The 15,351-nt window shown below is 39.2% G+C and overlaps 1 protein-coding gene across 1 annotated transcript in view; it reads right to left on the bottom strand.

The window, feature by feature from the left end:
• The window catches only part of CDIN1 (CDAN1 interacting nuclease 1), a 131,298-nt gene extending 129,498 nt beyond the window's left edge, over positions 1-1,800 (bottom strand). The window contains exon 1 of the mRNA XM_050898187.1: positions 1,640-1,800. Within this exon, the coding sequence (XP_050754144.1) occupies positions 1,640-1,740 (101 nt within the window). The 5' untranslated portion in view covers positions 1,741-1,800. The remainder of the gene's footprint in view (positions 1-1,639) is intronic.
• Between the last annotated feature and the right edge of the window lie 13,551 nt (positions 1,801-15,351).

Consider the following 15,351-nt stretch of genomic DNA (forward strand, 5'->3'; position numbering starts at 1 on the left):
GTGTTCACCACACCTGAGCCAGCTGCTTTAGAAAAAACATAATTTTTTCCCTGATATAACTCTATATTGTTATTAGTACATAGTTTTTCAGGAGTCATCAAGTTCTGAAACTGAGTCAATGGATCTTTTGCAGCATCAAAGGAGTGGACTGGGAAGTAGAATGTATCAGCAGAAAGGCCTGGTCTTTTTCTAACAAACTTATTTTCCCTATTACAGACACTCACGTGCCTATGGATCTGTCTTGGAAGCTGGTTCCTACACACAGTGACAGACCTGACAAACCAACCCAAATTCTAACCTTCTTTCAGGACAGCTTTATAAGGAGACTAGGAAAACAGAACATGTGCATGTGCGCGCGTGCATGCATGCATATATACACACAAACATTCTCTTCTAATTTCATTAGCACCAAAGTGATAAAGCCAAGTCTAAGCTCCTTAGACATATGCTGTCACAGTAAGCGGTTTCCCCAGTTGCAGAAGTACTGTGCAAGGCGAGCTCGGTTCCCGACAATGCAACTCAATGCGCTCACTGAACCAACCACATTGCTTTAGCATCACTTCTTCTCTATAACAGGGCTTGATTTTTAACTACATTACACACTTTCCTGAAAAGGAAAAGACTTCACTGGACAGTTTAAAGGCCTACGTTAACATTGGCTCTTCATCCACTTACCGTAAGTTACACCCAGCTTCAGTCAGTTTCCTCAGCCACACTTGTGGTGAGACTAGCAAGGCTCGCTCAGGAAGCATGGGGACGATTTTCTGTTTTACTTATTTCTCTCACCAAAGCACAGCACTTAAAAAAACTACAGTTTTCTGTATTATTTCTGGTGATTTTAGAGACAGCACCACTCCTTTCCCCACAGAACCCAATTTGGTTTCCTATCCAATTAAGCACTAGTAATCCTTCCCCCAAACCTGAAAAAAAAGGGAAAAACCTTGCAACATGTCCTTTACAACTCTGTTGTTGGTAATAAGCAAATTTTGGCAATGAAGATCAGTGCACAGAGCACACCCTGTCACGTACACCTATGCTAGCCTATGGTCATTTGCAAATGTCTTTGACAATTCTGAACACAGCTCAGGTGAGGAAGCAGATGAATGCTCACATATAAGATGACCCCTTTTCCAGCCTTCAACTGGAGAGCAGCACCATGTAAAGAGTTATGCGTCCAGAAAGCCCCTTCTCCCTAAGCCAGAGGGGCAGTGGTATCGCAGGCTGGATTCCACCCTCAGTCTCAGCCGCAGAGGAACAGCCTGAACCTTAAGGCTTCACTCACGTAAGAAGATCTACTTGGTGTTTAAGAGCCTCATGAAGGGACCCGAGAGCTTTTATTTGGACATGTGGCGGGGGCAGCGTTCTTTATTTTGTGCCAACTTCTCAGGTCACAGAGAATGAGAAGTTCCCTGCTCCTAGCAGTAGCTTCAGCGACCTGTCGCTTGCCATCGATGACCGTGTGCGTGTCCAAGTGATTTTGTACCGTGTGGGGCCTGGAACTGGGGGCACCGGCTGGGGCTGGCGGAGCGGCCCCCTGCGGCCCCTCGCCCGCCCGCAGCGAGCTCGCAGGCCGCCGCCCGGGGCCCGAGCCGCCCGCCACCGCGCCGGGCAGCGGCCCCGGAGGGCAGGAAGCACTTACCTAGGGAACTTCTCCTTCAGCTTCCTCAGGCTCTGCCGGGTGGGCTGCACCTGCCCCAGGAACTGGGCTATTTCATCGTACTGGGCTTTGGTCAGCTTCATGCCTCGCACCGCCTAACCTCGCGGCGCCGGGCCTGCGCGGCGGCGGGAGGGACAAAGGGGGCGGGCTGCGCCGCTCCGGACCCCGGCACCGCGGCCGCGCCGGGCGGCGAGAGGCAGAAGGCCAGCGATGGGGGGGGGGGGGGGGGTCGCGGCAACCCCGGGGCGCCCTTTGCTACCAGCCCGGTGCCGAGGCAGTCAGGGGCGGCTGCGGCTGCCGCTCCCCGCAGCTCCGCCCCGCGGCCCGGCCGGGGCGGTGCGGGCGCGGGGGAGGGCGGGGAGAGCCGTCATCCCGCGCCGCTCAGCTTCTGCGCAGCCGCGCAGGCGGGAGCGGAGCGCGCGCGGCTTGGGCGCTGCCGCGCGCCAATGGCGCTGCCGCGGGGGTATCGCCACCCTCGGAAGCCCCGGGCTCGGCACAGGGGCGGTCTCCTTTGCCTCGCCGGAGGGCAGAGAAGGACGCCGGCTGCCTCACGGCGGAGGAGGTGCCCGCTTGTGCGCCCTACGAGCCGCTCCTTGCTTTAACGTCTGCGAGGGCGGAAGGAGCTGGCGGGGCGGGGGCGGCGTAGGGCACCGCTGGTGCGCCCTCGGCCCGCCGGCACCGCCGGCCCTGGGTGCCCTTGGGCTGAGGAGAGCAACGTGCACTGGCGCGGGTCGGCGCTCCGTGTGTCGGTCGTCTGTTGTGTGCAGTAGCACCGGCCCGGGGAGGGGGTGTACAAGCCCTGCCGTATTAGGCCATTAAAGTCTAATTTTCAAGGCCCTTTCCAAAAGTCACTTCGAAATGACTGCTTCTTCCGGTTTAAAGAAAAAACAACTGCTGAAGTAGTGGGGCTGGGGCTGCGGATCCTGACAAGGTCGGAGTGTTAGGGGCCTGCAGCCTGGCACATGCACACAGAAATGGCTTCTGCTGTGTTTGAGAAGAAAACCATCCAAGTTTGTGCTTGGATTTACTTCAAAGTTTGTTAGAGCTCAAGCAAATGATATTATTAAATATCATTTAAATATCAGTAAGTATGTTGCAAGCCTTAGTTTCTGTGCTGGGCATTTTTAGTAACTTTTATTGAATAACTTGGAAGATAGGTATGCCGTTTTATAAACAACATATAAAACCTAGAGGTTATGAAGAGAATTAACCATGCTTTTGATTGAGAAATATAAGTATTCCCTTTAATTTCAGTTTAATTGCGTTCATGAACTATATACAGGCTACTGGAATCCTAACCTTGAGATTTCAGGCACTTAATCCATGAAATTTGCTTTAAATCTTAAGAAATTTTTTATTTTTATAGATTTTTAGGTTCTGTTCACTTGCTTTCTCTCTTGAAAGCTTTAGGATCACATTTTAAGTGTTTTTCTGCATCTTAGCCAGAAACTTTACAAAGTTTCTTGCAAGAGTACAAGATCTGGAACTTCAAGAAAAAACAAATAGTATGGGTGTGTCAGCAGGGTCAGTCATTTAGGAATATTTGTGAGACTGGTTTCTAATTGATTGACAATGCCCAATGAACCCACTATCACTTGATCCTCCATGGATTTTAGTGAGTTTTGTTTGGAACCAGGAGCCTTCCTGGGAACAGCTGTTTCTGGTACTATGGCCTAAATATAAATGTTTGAAACTCATTAGTTGCCCCACAGTAAAAGAAAATACAGTGAAGCTAAGCCAAATTACAGATTCCATTCCTTACTCAGAGACCAAAAAATAATACGTGAAATTGAAAAAAGAGCATTCTTTTAAAGGAGAGTATTATTTAATGTGAAGATACTTTATTTTCTTTAGCTCTATCAAGTAGTATTCTTAATAGTAGGACATGTGTGTTTGGGAGGGAAGGGGGTGTTCATTTCAATCTGATATCCACTTTAAAGGCCCATAAGGATATAATTTTCTTGGGCCATAGAAAGGGTAATTTTCCCCTGTCTTTCCAAAGATGAGAATTATGACTTTTTCTTTTGAAACAGATTAAAAAAAAAAACCAAACAAAGCACCTTAAATGGTCCTTCACTACCACTACTACTGCTCCTTTAGAAACAATCAATAGTGCTTCTTTAAAAAACAACCAACCAACCAACATCTTGCTGTCTTTGTTGTGGGATAATTTCCAGTGAAAGTGTTTTTAAAACCTGTAATGTTACTGTCTATAACTTCTGTCTCTGTTCATTTCACTTATTCACTAGTACATGTTCTTGATTTTTTTTTTTTTTTTAATAAATCAAATGACACATCAGTCTACAATGCACAGAAGTGAAATAGGTTAGAAGAACTGCAGCATGAAGTTATCAGTCTATGGAACAAACTACAAATGTCTGATGTATGTATTATGTATATATTGGATATGTTTTGTAGACTCTCCTACTGGAACAAGGTTTTGTAGATTTCAAAATTATTAAAAAAAAAAGTAAATAACCTTCTAGCATGAAGGTTCACTGAAACCAAGAGGAGCTAATATCATGCTGTCATAAGGAGGTAACAGCCCTCAGAGATGTGAACTGCTGCTTTTCATCGCAAAGAAGCATTTTGCATGGTGAAATGCAAAACATAGATGAGAAGTTCTGTACGCAAAGTATAAGCCACTCTTTGCCTAAATTAGTTAATACAGAACTATTCCAATGAAACACTCAAAAATTCAGTGAGAAAAAAAATGAGATGTTCCTAGCAGAAAGAGTTCATTAAATAATTTTTTCCCAGCAATCAAACTGCCATTGCAGTTTTACTATATAAAATAACCATCAGACCATGTGTAATTAAGCTGTGGACATCTATATTGTAAGATGTTGTAGATGGTGGAAGTTTGCATAAATTCAGTAAGCAACTGGATGAAATACGTAAGGGAAAAAAAAAAGCTTAAGAAACTTAAATTTACCTTTGCCTCAGGGAATCTCAGAGCTGCAAATGGTTGGATGCTGGGGGAATGTTCTCAGGAAGTCACTGTGCTTGCTTTGTTCTTATACCGTTTCCTTGGTATCTGCCTGCGGCAGCTGCTCTTGATTTTTGCCTTGGGGTTGGGTTCCAGTCCATCTATTATATAAACTAAGTTTCCTTCCAAGAAGGACGGAGGACTAAAGAGAAAGAAACTATTGGAAAAACAAATGATTGGGAATGAAAAATGAGGGAGGAAAAAAGGAAGAGGACATGTAAGCTATAGGGGGAAAATAAAGACAGGGAGACAGAGTGAAACACCTGGCAGAGGACTTCCAGTAATGACCGTCATTCCTTGCAGGTAGTCTTGGCCACAGTTGGTGTAGGACAGTAGGTAATGGACCCTCGGTCTGTTTCTTATTTTGTGTTAGTTGACAATTTAACTGTGATATTAGTAGGTGTCTCCCATTACCTTAAGAAGATGATTGCATAGTGTGATTTACAGCCAAGTTCAGAGATAAAATACCATTCATTAATCTCCACAGAACTTAAAACCACTGTGTTTTGAGAATAGGTAATTATAGTATGATATTATGAGGAATCAATTCATGCACAAAGTGCAAATTTTGATTTGATTTTTAGGACCTTACAGCTATCTTTTTGCTTTACTACCACATTTCTTCATAGACACAATCTATAGTCCATGTTGCTTTCTGTAACAAAATTAATGCAAAGACTGCTACCAGTCATATATATTTTCCAATCTGTTGATTGTAGATGCTGGTGTTGGGAAATACAGTAAGACTAGAATCTCATTTGCAACTGATTGGAGTGCTTGTTACAATTTTCTAATGCTTGTAATATTCCCACTTCTTTCAGTTTGGTGCATGTGTTTCTACAAGTATTTTTCAGTCTTTTGATATATTTTGTGTGATTTTTTGTTGTGAAATTCAGCTCTTATTTGACATTTTTGTATCATCAGAAAAACTTGAGCGTGCTTCCACTTAACTTGGTAGGAACTGTATCTGTAACAGGTCTAATAAACACCTCCACAGGATACAGTTGTTACCTCATAAACAAGGAGAACCCTCAATTTATGATCTAATTTATATTCATAGGTTTTAATGTACTTTCTGAAAGTGATTGTATTGTGAAACAAACCATGTTATCTTCAGTATGTATTAAACAAACAAAAAAGGAACAGTTGGTCTATACATCCCTGTTAAACGTAACTGTTTTGCCAGTTCACAAGATGATAAGTCACCATAGGTTTCTGTTTCTTCCCCTAAAAGTATTCATGGGATTGCTTGATACCACACCAGTGTGAAGAACATGACAGCAATAGAATGATTATACATAGCAGAATACTAATTTAAAAAGGCAGGCAGGCATTGTTTTCCTTTTGTGTCTTCAGATTTGTTCCTCATAATCACAGAAGTCATTGAATCAAATTAATCTAGTTTTCTGTACTATTAGTATACCCGATATATCTTTAAAATACTTATTTGCTTGTTGAAGTAATTTTTTTTTTTTTTTTAAAAAGTCTGCATTCATAAACCGAAAGCAATGAAAACACTGCTTTATATGCATGGGGCCTGATCTATGGTCAATTGAAAGTCTATCAATTTTAATGGACTTGGGCCACTTTTATGGTTCTAAGCTGCATGTTTATGTATTTTCTGTAACAAGCTGTAAAAGATTTTTGAAAATGATGAGTTATTTAAAAATCAATTTCTATAACTGAGGTGGTAACATGCCCTAAGTGTTCTTACCCTGCCACTTGACTCCACTGTAGTTCCACATGATGAAATTTCTGGAGTTTGGATTTGCCTTTTTAAGCTCTCTGTAGTCAGATACAGAAACCTGTATGAAAATACCTTTCTGATTTCAAATTCAATTATTTACAGTTAGTCTGCCCTCTTTGTCTATATGTGTTAAAATATCATTAACTACTGCATACTGCTTTTTCCCCAAGGGATTTCAGCTTCATTCACTGTACAGAGAAAACCCTGTAGTTGTGTGATGAATTAGATTGTTTCCTGTAGGACATCTGCCATATTTGTTGCAGAATTTGGAATATGTACTGGGTGAATGAAGCAGGAACTATAGAAAGAAAATTTAAGTGTGAAGATAATTTGACTGCTGCCCAGGAAATAAGGATTCTCTCCTTGCCTCTGTTACGGACTTTTTATGTAAGCTTAGAAGTCATTTGATGGAATTTTCTTTCCATGTGGCTTTTTTTGACATAACATGCACGTTATTCTGTGCCAGCCATCTAATGTAATTACATAGGTGCCATAAGCTGCTGGCTAAAGAGATCATCCCAATCTGCTCTGGCCAGTTTCAGAGTAATATCTGTGCACTTGTATTACTGCTACTGCTGATTGTGTGCATACATGGTCAGAGAGATCAGCTGATCCAGCTGAAAACTTAACATGCAAACCCCCCCCCCAAAAATAGTATTTTTCAGCTAAACCAGCTTGTGAATCCAACTCACTGAACAGCCTTATAAGTGTAAAGTGCCAGTACATGGGAGGAAATAGGGATGCATAGCCAGAGACAGCAGGGCTACCTCTTGCTGTTGACGGTAGCAGAGCCTTGGGGGATTAACCTCACAAATTAGACATCTAAATTAGGTGCCAACCATTAAGCAATATGATTATCCTGCATATGTTCTGATAAGAATTTACATTTGAGAGCATCATTGCACTAAATGCTAAGCACTGTCAATGGAACTGAATTTAATGCAAGTTGTACCTTGAACATACAGAGTACTGAGCGCGGTACTCTGAAAAACCAGGTCCTAGGTGTATTACACTGGAGAGCTCAAATCGGTGAACAGTTCTGGCCTAAATCTTTCAAACTTAATTTCTCTCAAACACATATATATGAATGAAAAAACAAATATATATACACACATACACAAAAGTATACACAAATATACATGACAGAGGAGAAGATGTTTTGGAAATACATTTGCTAATATATATCTTCATGCTAGTGCTTATGCAATAAGCTACTATGGTAATGAGCTTCATTAGAGAATGTATACTGAAATTAGTAAGACTATTTTTAGTATGTATGACATGGACAGCATGCAGTAAAGAATAAGTGAGGCCAAATTTTGAATTTAAAGGTTAAAAAGAAGTACTGAAGAGGTGCGCTATTTTCTATGCAAGTAAGTCAAAGGAGGGAAAAATTAGAAATTAAGAACTGTTTTGTAATACAGATAAACAGAAGGACTGAATCAAGGTTGTACACCAAAATGGATAGTATAATTTCCAAGTTTCTCAGTGTTTGACATTGTAACAACAATGTTGCAATGTGTAAATACATTAAAACAAAGTGAACCCACTTAAAATACAACTATTCTAGTGAAATAAAAAGTACACTTTGTGATAGATTGTATTGTTTTCAATATTTATTTTTTATTTTTGCGGATTAGCAAAATTTTGCAACTTTGCAGTATCTTTCCCAGGCATTATTGTGAGACAGCAAGGCTCTGCTGAATTGCCTAAGTTGTTTTTGTTAACTTGTTGGAAAGATAGTACCTCAGAGTAGCTATGTAGCTTGTCTGTTTCTGTTTTCTTGTAGCCAGAAGTATTTCAAATAGAAGGTTAAATACTTCACAAGGCTAAAACTAGCTCCAGTATTGTGCTTTATTGCTTTCTAACAACATCTCTGGAAGGGAACAAATTCTGCCTAGGCATGAATTGTGAAAGAGTTAACAGATCAGTGTTAACTCCCTGGCCTGTTTGATTTATCCAGTGCCTAACAACTGGCAACAGAAACTTAAATTTGTAGAATTGTGTGCTGTTGTGATAGTTTGTGTCTTTTTTCTGTCCACCTCCTCTTACTCCCACACAAAGAAAATAAAACAGCAAAGGTTTGCTTATATAGCTTGCGGTGACTCACCAATGCTGTTTGACTTCAATGGGAGCTGTGTATGATTAGCCAGCCTGAAAATCAGGACCTTATTATGTGTAGTCTGGAACTCTTAAGTATATAACAATTTTTAGGGATCTTTGGATTATTTTAGATCAGATAAGCTTTGGAGAGGGACATAGAAGTAGATTAAGGGTGATTTTTTTTTTTTTTTCCTCTAGTAGTGAAATTTCTATTGTCACCTTATACTTAGGGAGGTTTATTGAATAGCTGAGGTTTCTTTCACTGTTTTTCTTCTAAAATGCTTGATGTTTTGTTGCCCAAGGATTCTCACCTCTCATTACATGTCAAGTATTTTCACCATTAAAGAATTGTAATATTCTTTGAATGACTGTTGCCACAGAATCATAGAAATGTAGAATGCAGCTGACCTCAAGAGATCATGTAGTCAACCAGATCAGATATATTTTATAGTATCAAATATAACTGCACTGTCTCATACTGAAATATTTCTAATTTGTTATTGTAGACTTCCATAATGAGGTTTTCATAGTCTCCATTGGTAACATGTTCCAGTATTTTACTTCACTTGAACTTGGAAAGCTTGTTTCTAATGTTTAATTCCAAGCCTATGGATTGCAAATGAAACCACTTACTTTCCTCTGTATACTTTGAAGAAAGGGGAGAATGATAGATCACTGGCTTTTTTATTTATTTCAGGATTATTGTAATGCTGATCCACTTCTCCCGTTTTTGTTTGGTAGTGTATGCAAGCCCAGTTCTTTCAGTCCTTTCTTGTAAGTAGTTTTTCTGAAAGGGTTGTCATTTTTTTGCTCTCTATACTTTGCAACATCTCTCTTAAAATCCAGTGCAAACACTGCTTCAGCTGAGGCATTTCATTTTGCTGAGTAGAATAAAAATTCTTATATTTTCTAAGCAAGATTCCCGTGTAAAATTTCTCAAATTAACTACTGAAAAAAATTCACACTGCGAGTTTGTATTCTGCCTTTATACACTTTTCAGTTTGTTATGCTAGCTCATAGAAGTAACGCCATTAAGGGAAAGCAAAGTATGTGTACCGCAATGGATACACTGGTCTGTCTCTCACAGTAGGGGATTCAGTGTGCAAATTCTAAGAAAATAAGAATCCAAAACACTAATGGGTGAACACTGTAATATTTTAGATATTTTTGCATGGAAGTTTATAATAGCATTACAGTTTCTTGAGTCTTCCATTTCTTCTGATACCCATTCACTCTTTCTAACACATGTAAAACATATTTGACGTTTATAATAATGGAATGATTAGGCATGTTACTGACATCAAGGTTTAAGGGACTGGGTGACATAGGGAATTTATGTTCCACTTTAATCCATTTATCAGCCTCCTCTGGGAACTGATTTTAAATCTAACTCAAGCCATACCGATTTGGGGGAAAAAAACCCTGCCTAATCCAACAGCCTGGATAACATGTAAATGTATGAAATTATTGTCTAGGTTCCCTCCACCTCCCTCTTTTTTAGTAAGGAAAATATTAATGGTTTATATGATGACATTCTCTCTGGAATCACATGGCTACTTGTTCAGATCTGGTGTTTTTCAGTTCAAGAATCAAGAGAGAAGAGGATACAGATGGATTATTTGAGCCACTAAATAAGTGAAATATAAAAGTATGTAATTCCATAGAGTAGTAGCCATTAATGACTTCTTTGCACATCGAATCAGTTTTTGTTTCAATTATAAAAAGAAAAAAAATTTTTCTAGATTAATAGTGCTTTTTTTTTTTATCAGGGAGGAAAAGTTTTGAGTGTATTTGCATTATGCAAATGTGTACAGTAACACTAAAACCAGTTGCTTCAAAGATATCCAAAGGGGCAATGTAGGCTGCCTAAACTTAGGCAGTCCTGAAGTAGGTCACTTATTCCCCTGTAATAAAACTAGTTTGCTCTTTCTGTCCTATAAACTAAATGAAATTGCTACTTGGTTAGTAATAAGAGATGTATAGAACCAGGTTCTAAAGTACTCTAGTATGAATCCAAAATCATTTCATTGGAGTCAAGGTGATGTAAGCAAGTTCAAAATTGGGCATGTTGTACAACTCATACAACAATACTGATGTAGTAAGTTACCTTTTTAATGTAAGGAGTGGTAAGAGAAGAATTATTACCACTCCTTGATATTTGACATTGGCATTCAGGCACATATCTGGAGAAATTCATCTCGGGAACCGTGTATTTTACGTGTTCAGTCGGAATAATTTGCTGCCTACCAAGGTGCCAATCTTAGGGTTTAAAGATGAAAAATGCGCTCCTATTAGTCAAATATTTATGAGTAGAACCCAAGGTGTTTAAACCTTTTAGACCTTTACATAGTTATGACATATATATCACCTCTTGGTTATCCGTACCGTTGCTTTGGTCTGGAAAAAGTAAAATGAGGTTAAGTAGTCCCTAAGGGTAAGTTAAAATGTAGACTACTGCCATGTTGCATGACTTTAGTATACTTAGTGTCTTTCACAGCAAGTTGATGAGAGTGCTCAAAGCAATAAAATAGCTTACTAGACGATGCCCTTTAAGAAAAAAATTAGTTTTGAAAATGAGCTTACTGTTTCCATATTTAGTGTTCTAGTATTGTAAACAATATATTTGATAATGTTTGTGTTAGATGTATAAAGCCTAACTTTTGCTTTTCTGTTTAAGCAGTTGCATTCAAAATGACTTTAAAATATAATCTAATTTGCTAATACATTTATATCTTCTTTCTGATTTGAGGCCAGAAGGAAAGCCAGAATGGTCATTTAGCCTGATTTCCTGCATAACATGTATTGTAGGTATTTCATTAATTAATTGCTGCTTATAATTCAGCACCTGTGATTGAATTAGAGGACATCTTTTTAAAACAAAATGGTAACCGAAAAGATCTTTAAAACTTGATTTAAAATCATCCAGAAATACAGACTCTTACTGAATTCTTTGTGGTTAATTACTTTCGCTGTCAGTTTTAAGTAGCCTGATTTGAACATGTTTAGTTTTATTTTTATCACTTAGTTTTGCTATAACTTGATTTCCTGATTTTGGTAGGTTGTGTGCTAGATATATCAATTTAAAGTCAGTGTTGCTGCTCAGGTCACCTCTTAAACTATTCTTTGAGAAGTTACACAGATGAAGTTCATTAAGGATCTAAACACTAAATGTGTTGCTGATGTTCTTCAAAGGCCTTCTTTAAGCATTTTCTCTTGTAGCCAGTGCTAAATCTTCTATGTAGAAGGGTTGTGCATGTTTCCAGAGAGCAGAGTGAGGAACTTTGACTATTGTAGAGTAGAAAATAGTACAAGTTGGAAATAAGTATTAAATAGTATATTCATGAAAGATTTATTCTATGAGGTTTTAGGAATAGATGCATAAATAGTATAGCATGAAATTGTCATTTACATGTAGATGGATGTTACAAAGGTTTCTGGATTTTTTGTGAAAATAAAAGGGTACCAACCTCAAGTTATCAACAAAAACCTGTAATATCATTAAGCAAATAAAATTTTATCTGAGTTACATGTCTAGTTATTGTTTGCCATTTATATTATTTTAAATCTTTTTTAAAAAATTGGAAAAATATTTGGAATGTTAAATATTAATAAATATCTCATCTCATGATTTCACCACAATGGTGCTTAAAACATTGCTTTTGGTTCTCTCTCTAGTCATTTGCTCACAGTATTGTCCTGTGTAACTACCAGATGCTCTTTGGCAAAAGGAGGAAGTTAATTAAATGGGAGAAAGAGTATAAAATTAAAAATTAAGCCTTTCAGAAGAAGAATATCAGAAAGAACCCAAGAGAAGTATCCCAGGCAACATCTGGTGTCTGTGAAGCTAGACAAGGCAGCTGAAGGGGACAGAAGTAGTAGAGTGATCTGTTCCATTTTTCTAGACCTGTTTAGTAAAGGTACTTGTCCTGGTTTTGGCTGGGATAGAGTTAATTTTCTTCTTAGTAGCTGGTACAGTGCTGTGCTTTGGATTTAGTGTGAGAATACTGTTGATAACACGCTGATGTTTTAGTTGTTGCTAAGTAGCGCTTATCTTAAGCCAAGGACTTTTCAGTTTCCCAGGCTCTGCCAGCAAGCAGGTGTGCAAGAAGCTGGGAGGGAGCAGAGCCGGGGCAGCTGACCTGAACTAGCCAAAGGGGTATTCCATACCATGGAACGTCATGCCTGGGCTGGGCTTAAACCAGGACAGTACCTTACAAGATAAAAGTGATAATGCCCCACTTATTTTACATTGCTACGTGGATCACAGGAGATGGAACAGTGTTAATTATCATGAGGTCCTCTGTGTCTTGTCTTTTCTTGTTTCTACTTGTCCTGATGTTTCCACTTAGTGACCAGTGCAAGCAGTGACTAAAGGGAGTTGATCCATGGACATTAACCATTCCAAACATATTGTGGTGAATTTTACTATGAATATTTACTTGTGCTTAGGTGTCTTTTAGACAACTGTTGCATTAATGCAAGTACTAAGAAAGAATGTTCAAGCTGTCTTGCTATACAATTTTAAAGTTAATCCAACTGGAAACAAATTTGCTTATTTAAAATTTCCAGAACTTTTGTAGAGGTTGGAGTCTAGTGATTCAGCTGATCATTCCTATGCTATCTCTGAATTACTAAACATAATTTAAAGTAATTGAATTTCTCATGAAGTTCAACAAGGGGAAATGCAAAGTCCTACGTCTTGGGAGGAATAACCTCAGGCACCAGTGCACGCTGGGGTCCAGCAGTCTTGAAAGCAGCTTTGCTGGGAAGGATGTTGGGATCTTGGTGAACAACAAGCTGACTATGAGCCAGCAATGCACCCTCATGGCAAAAACAGCCAATAGTATCTTGGGCTGCATTAAGAGGAGCGTTGTCAGCAGGTTAAGGGAGGTGATTTTCCCTCTCTACTCAGCACTGGTGAGGCTGCATCTGGAGTACTGTTCGTAGTTCTGGGCTCCCCAGTGTAAAAAAGATACAAACTTACTGGAGCAAGTCCAGAGCAGGGCTGCAGAGATGATTAAGGGACTGGAGTATATGAGAAGAGGCTGAGAGACCTGGGACTCTTCAGCTTAGAGAAGAGACAGCTCAGGGGGGATCTTACCGATGTATATAAATACATGATGGGAGGGAATGAACAAGATGGAGCCAGACTGTTCTCAGTAGTGCTCACTGACAAGACAGGGGGCAATGGGCACGAATTAAAACACATGAAATTCCATCTGAACATGAGAAGACACTTTTTTTACTATGAGTGTGATCAAACACTGGAACAGGTTGCCCAGAGAGGTTGTGGAATCTCCTTCTGTGGAGATATTAAAAAGCTGACCAGACACAATCCTGGACAGCAGGCTTGAGGTAACCTGCTTGAGCAGGGTGATCTCATGAGAGGTGACTAGGTGATCTCATGAGGTTATAAACAGTTATGTGATTCTGTGAAATTTGAATGATGAAAGAGAGATGGTTTTAGTAAAAATCAGGTAAGTGCATTTTGTTTAAATCCACTTAGTATTAGCAAGTCCTTACAACTAATAGGACAGTATTTTAGATCTAGCTCTTTATCCTTGGTATAAACACCAAAGGCTCCATTTCAGTTCTCTTCTGATGGTGGGAGTTTCAGAGCCCATTTGTTTTTCACTGATATGCTCTTGAATGGACATGTTATTTAGTAATTCATGTCAAGCAGATTCTTTGGCTGCATACAACAATGTTCAACTCTAAAAGAACTTTCAGAATAACTTTAATTTTTGAATTATGTTCCTTCATCACATATTTTGCAACTTCAGGACTCATTACTTTGTAGTCCTGCAAGTTATGGTTAATCAGTGATACTGGTGCAGCAACAAGTTAGTGAACCCATAATTATCTAGACATCCTTCATAAAAATATGGAGGCAAAATAAGATGTTTCTTTTTCCGTGCTGAGGGAACTGGCAGTACAGTTGCTTAAGGAGGAAAACATACTTAATGATAGTTTGGCTGTGAGTACTTGCCAGAGAAGTTCTGCTTGCATTCTGACTGGTAGGTCATATGATTAGAAGAGTAGGCGGAGAGTATCACATGTGTAGGGGAATCTCAGCTGACCTTAACATTTTCTCTGCATTGGGAACTTTTATAGAAAGGCAGTGGTGGCATAGAAATCTTTCCTGTATCTTGTGGACACTTTGCACCAGTTTAGGTGTTGTGAACTAACTATGGAAGAATGAATTTCTTTCTACATTGAAACTAATTATTGTATGTACACCAATGTACTTAAGGCAGTGATTTGCACATTGCTTGCAGAAAATAAATAAATAATAATAGAGGAAAATAAAGCCTTCTGGTGTCTGATGTATGTCCTCATAAAGTCTTTTCCAACCTTTAAACAACCCAAGTTTTGATCTGGGTTGTGAGTAGTGCTGTGTATGGTCATCATATAATTGCAACCGATGACTCCAGAACTGGTCTTTTCATCCTTTTTTCCTTGTTACTAGAGATGTCAAAGAAAGACGTATATACTGTTGGTGGATAGAATGCTTGCCTTTCTTGTCAAGTATTGCATACAATCTATACATGACAAACCTTATCTTTAAGCTGGTTTTAAGCATTGTATTTTTCTTCCAGTGTTTATGTTTGGTATACCACCTAGGCCTAATTTCTAAAGATCAGAACTGATTGATTTCTTATGCGTCTTTGATTTACCGCATCTAAGTAAAATTCAGAATTTGCATCAGTAGGAATTTTTAAACTAATTAAGTCATTTTTAGAAAAAAATTAAATACAATTTTAGGAAAAATTCTATGTAATAAGCTGAATTGAACTTTCTTTATACTGGACAGCTTATAGACCAGGTCTGCTGCATGGCACAGAGTTAGTAGTC

The sequence above is a fragment of the Gymnogyps californianus genome, chromosome 5, assembly GCF_018139145.2.
Source record: "Gymnogyps californianus isolate 813 chromosome 5, ASM1813914v2, whole genome shotgun sequence".
Classification (NCBI taxonomy): domain Eukaryota; kingdom Metazoa; phylum Chordata; class Aves; order Accipitriformes; family Cathartidae; genus Gymnogyps; species Gymnogyps californianus.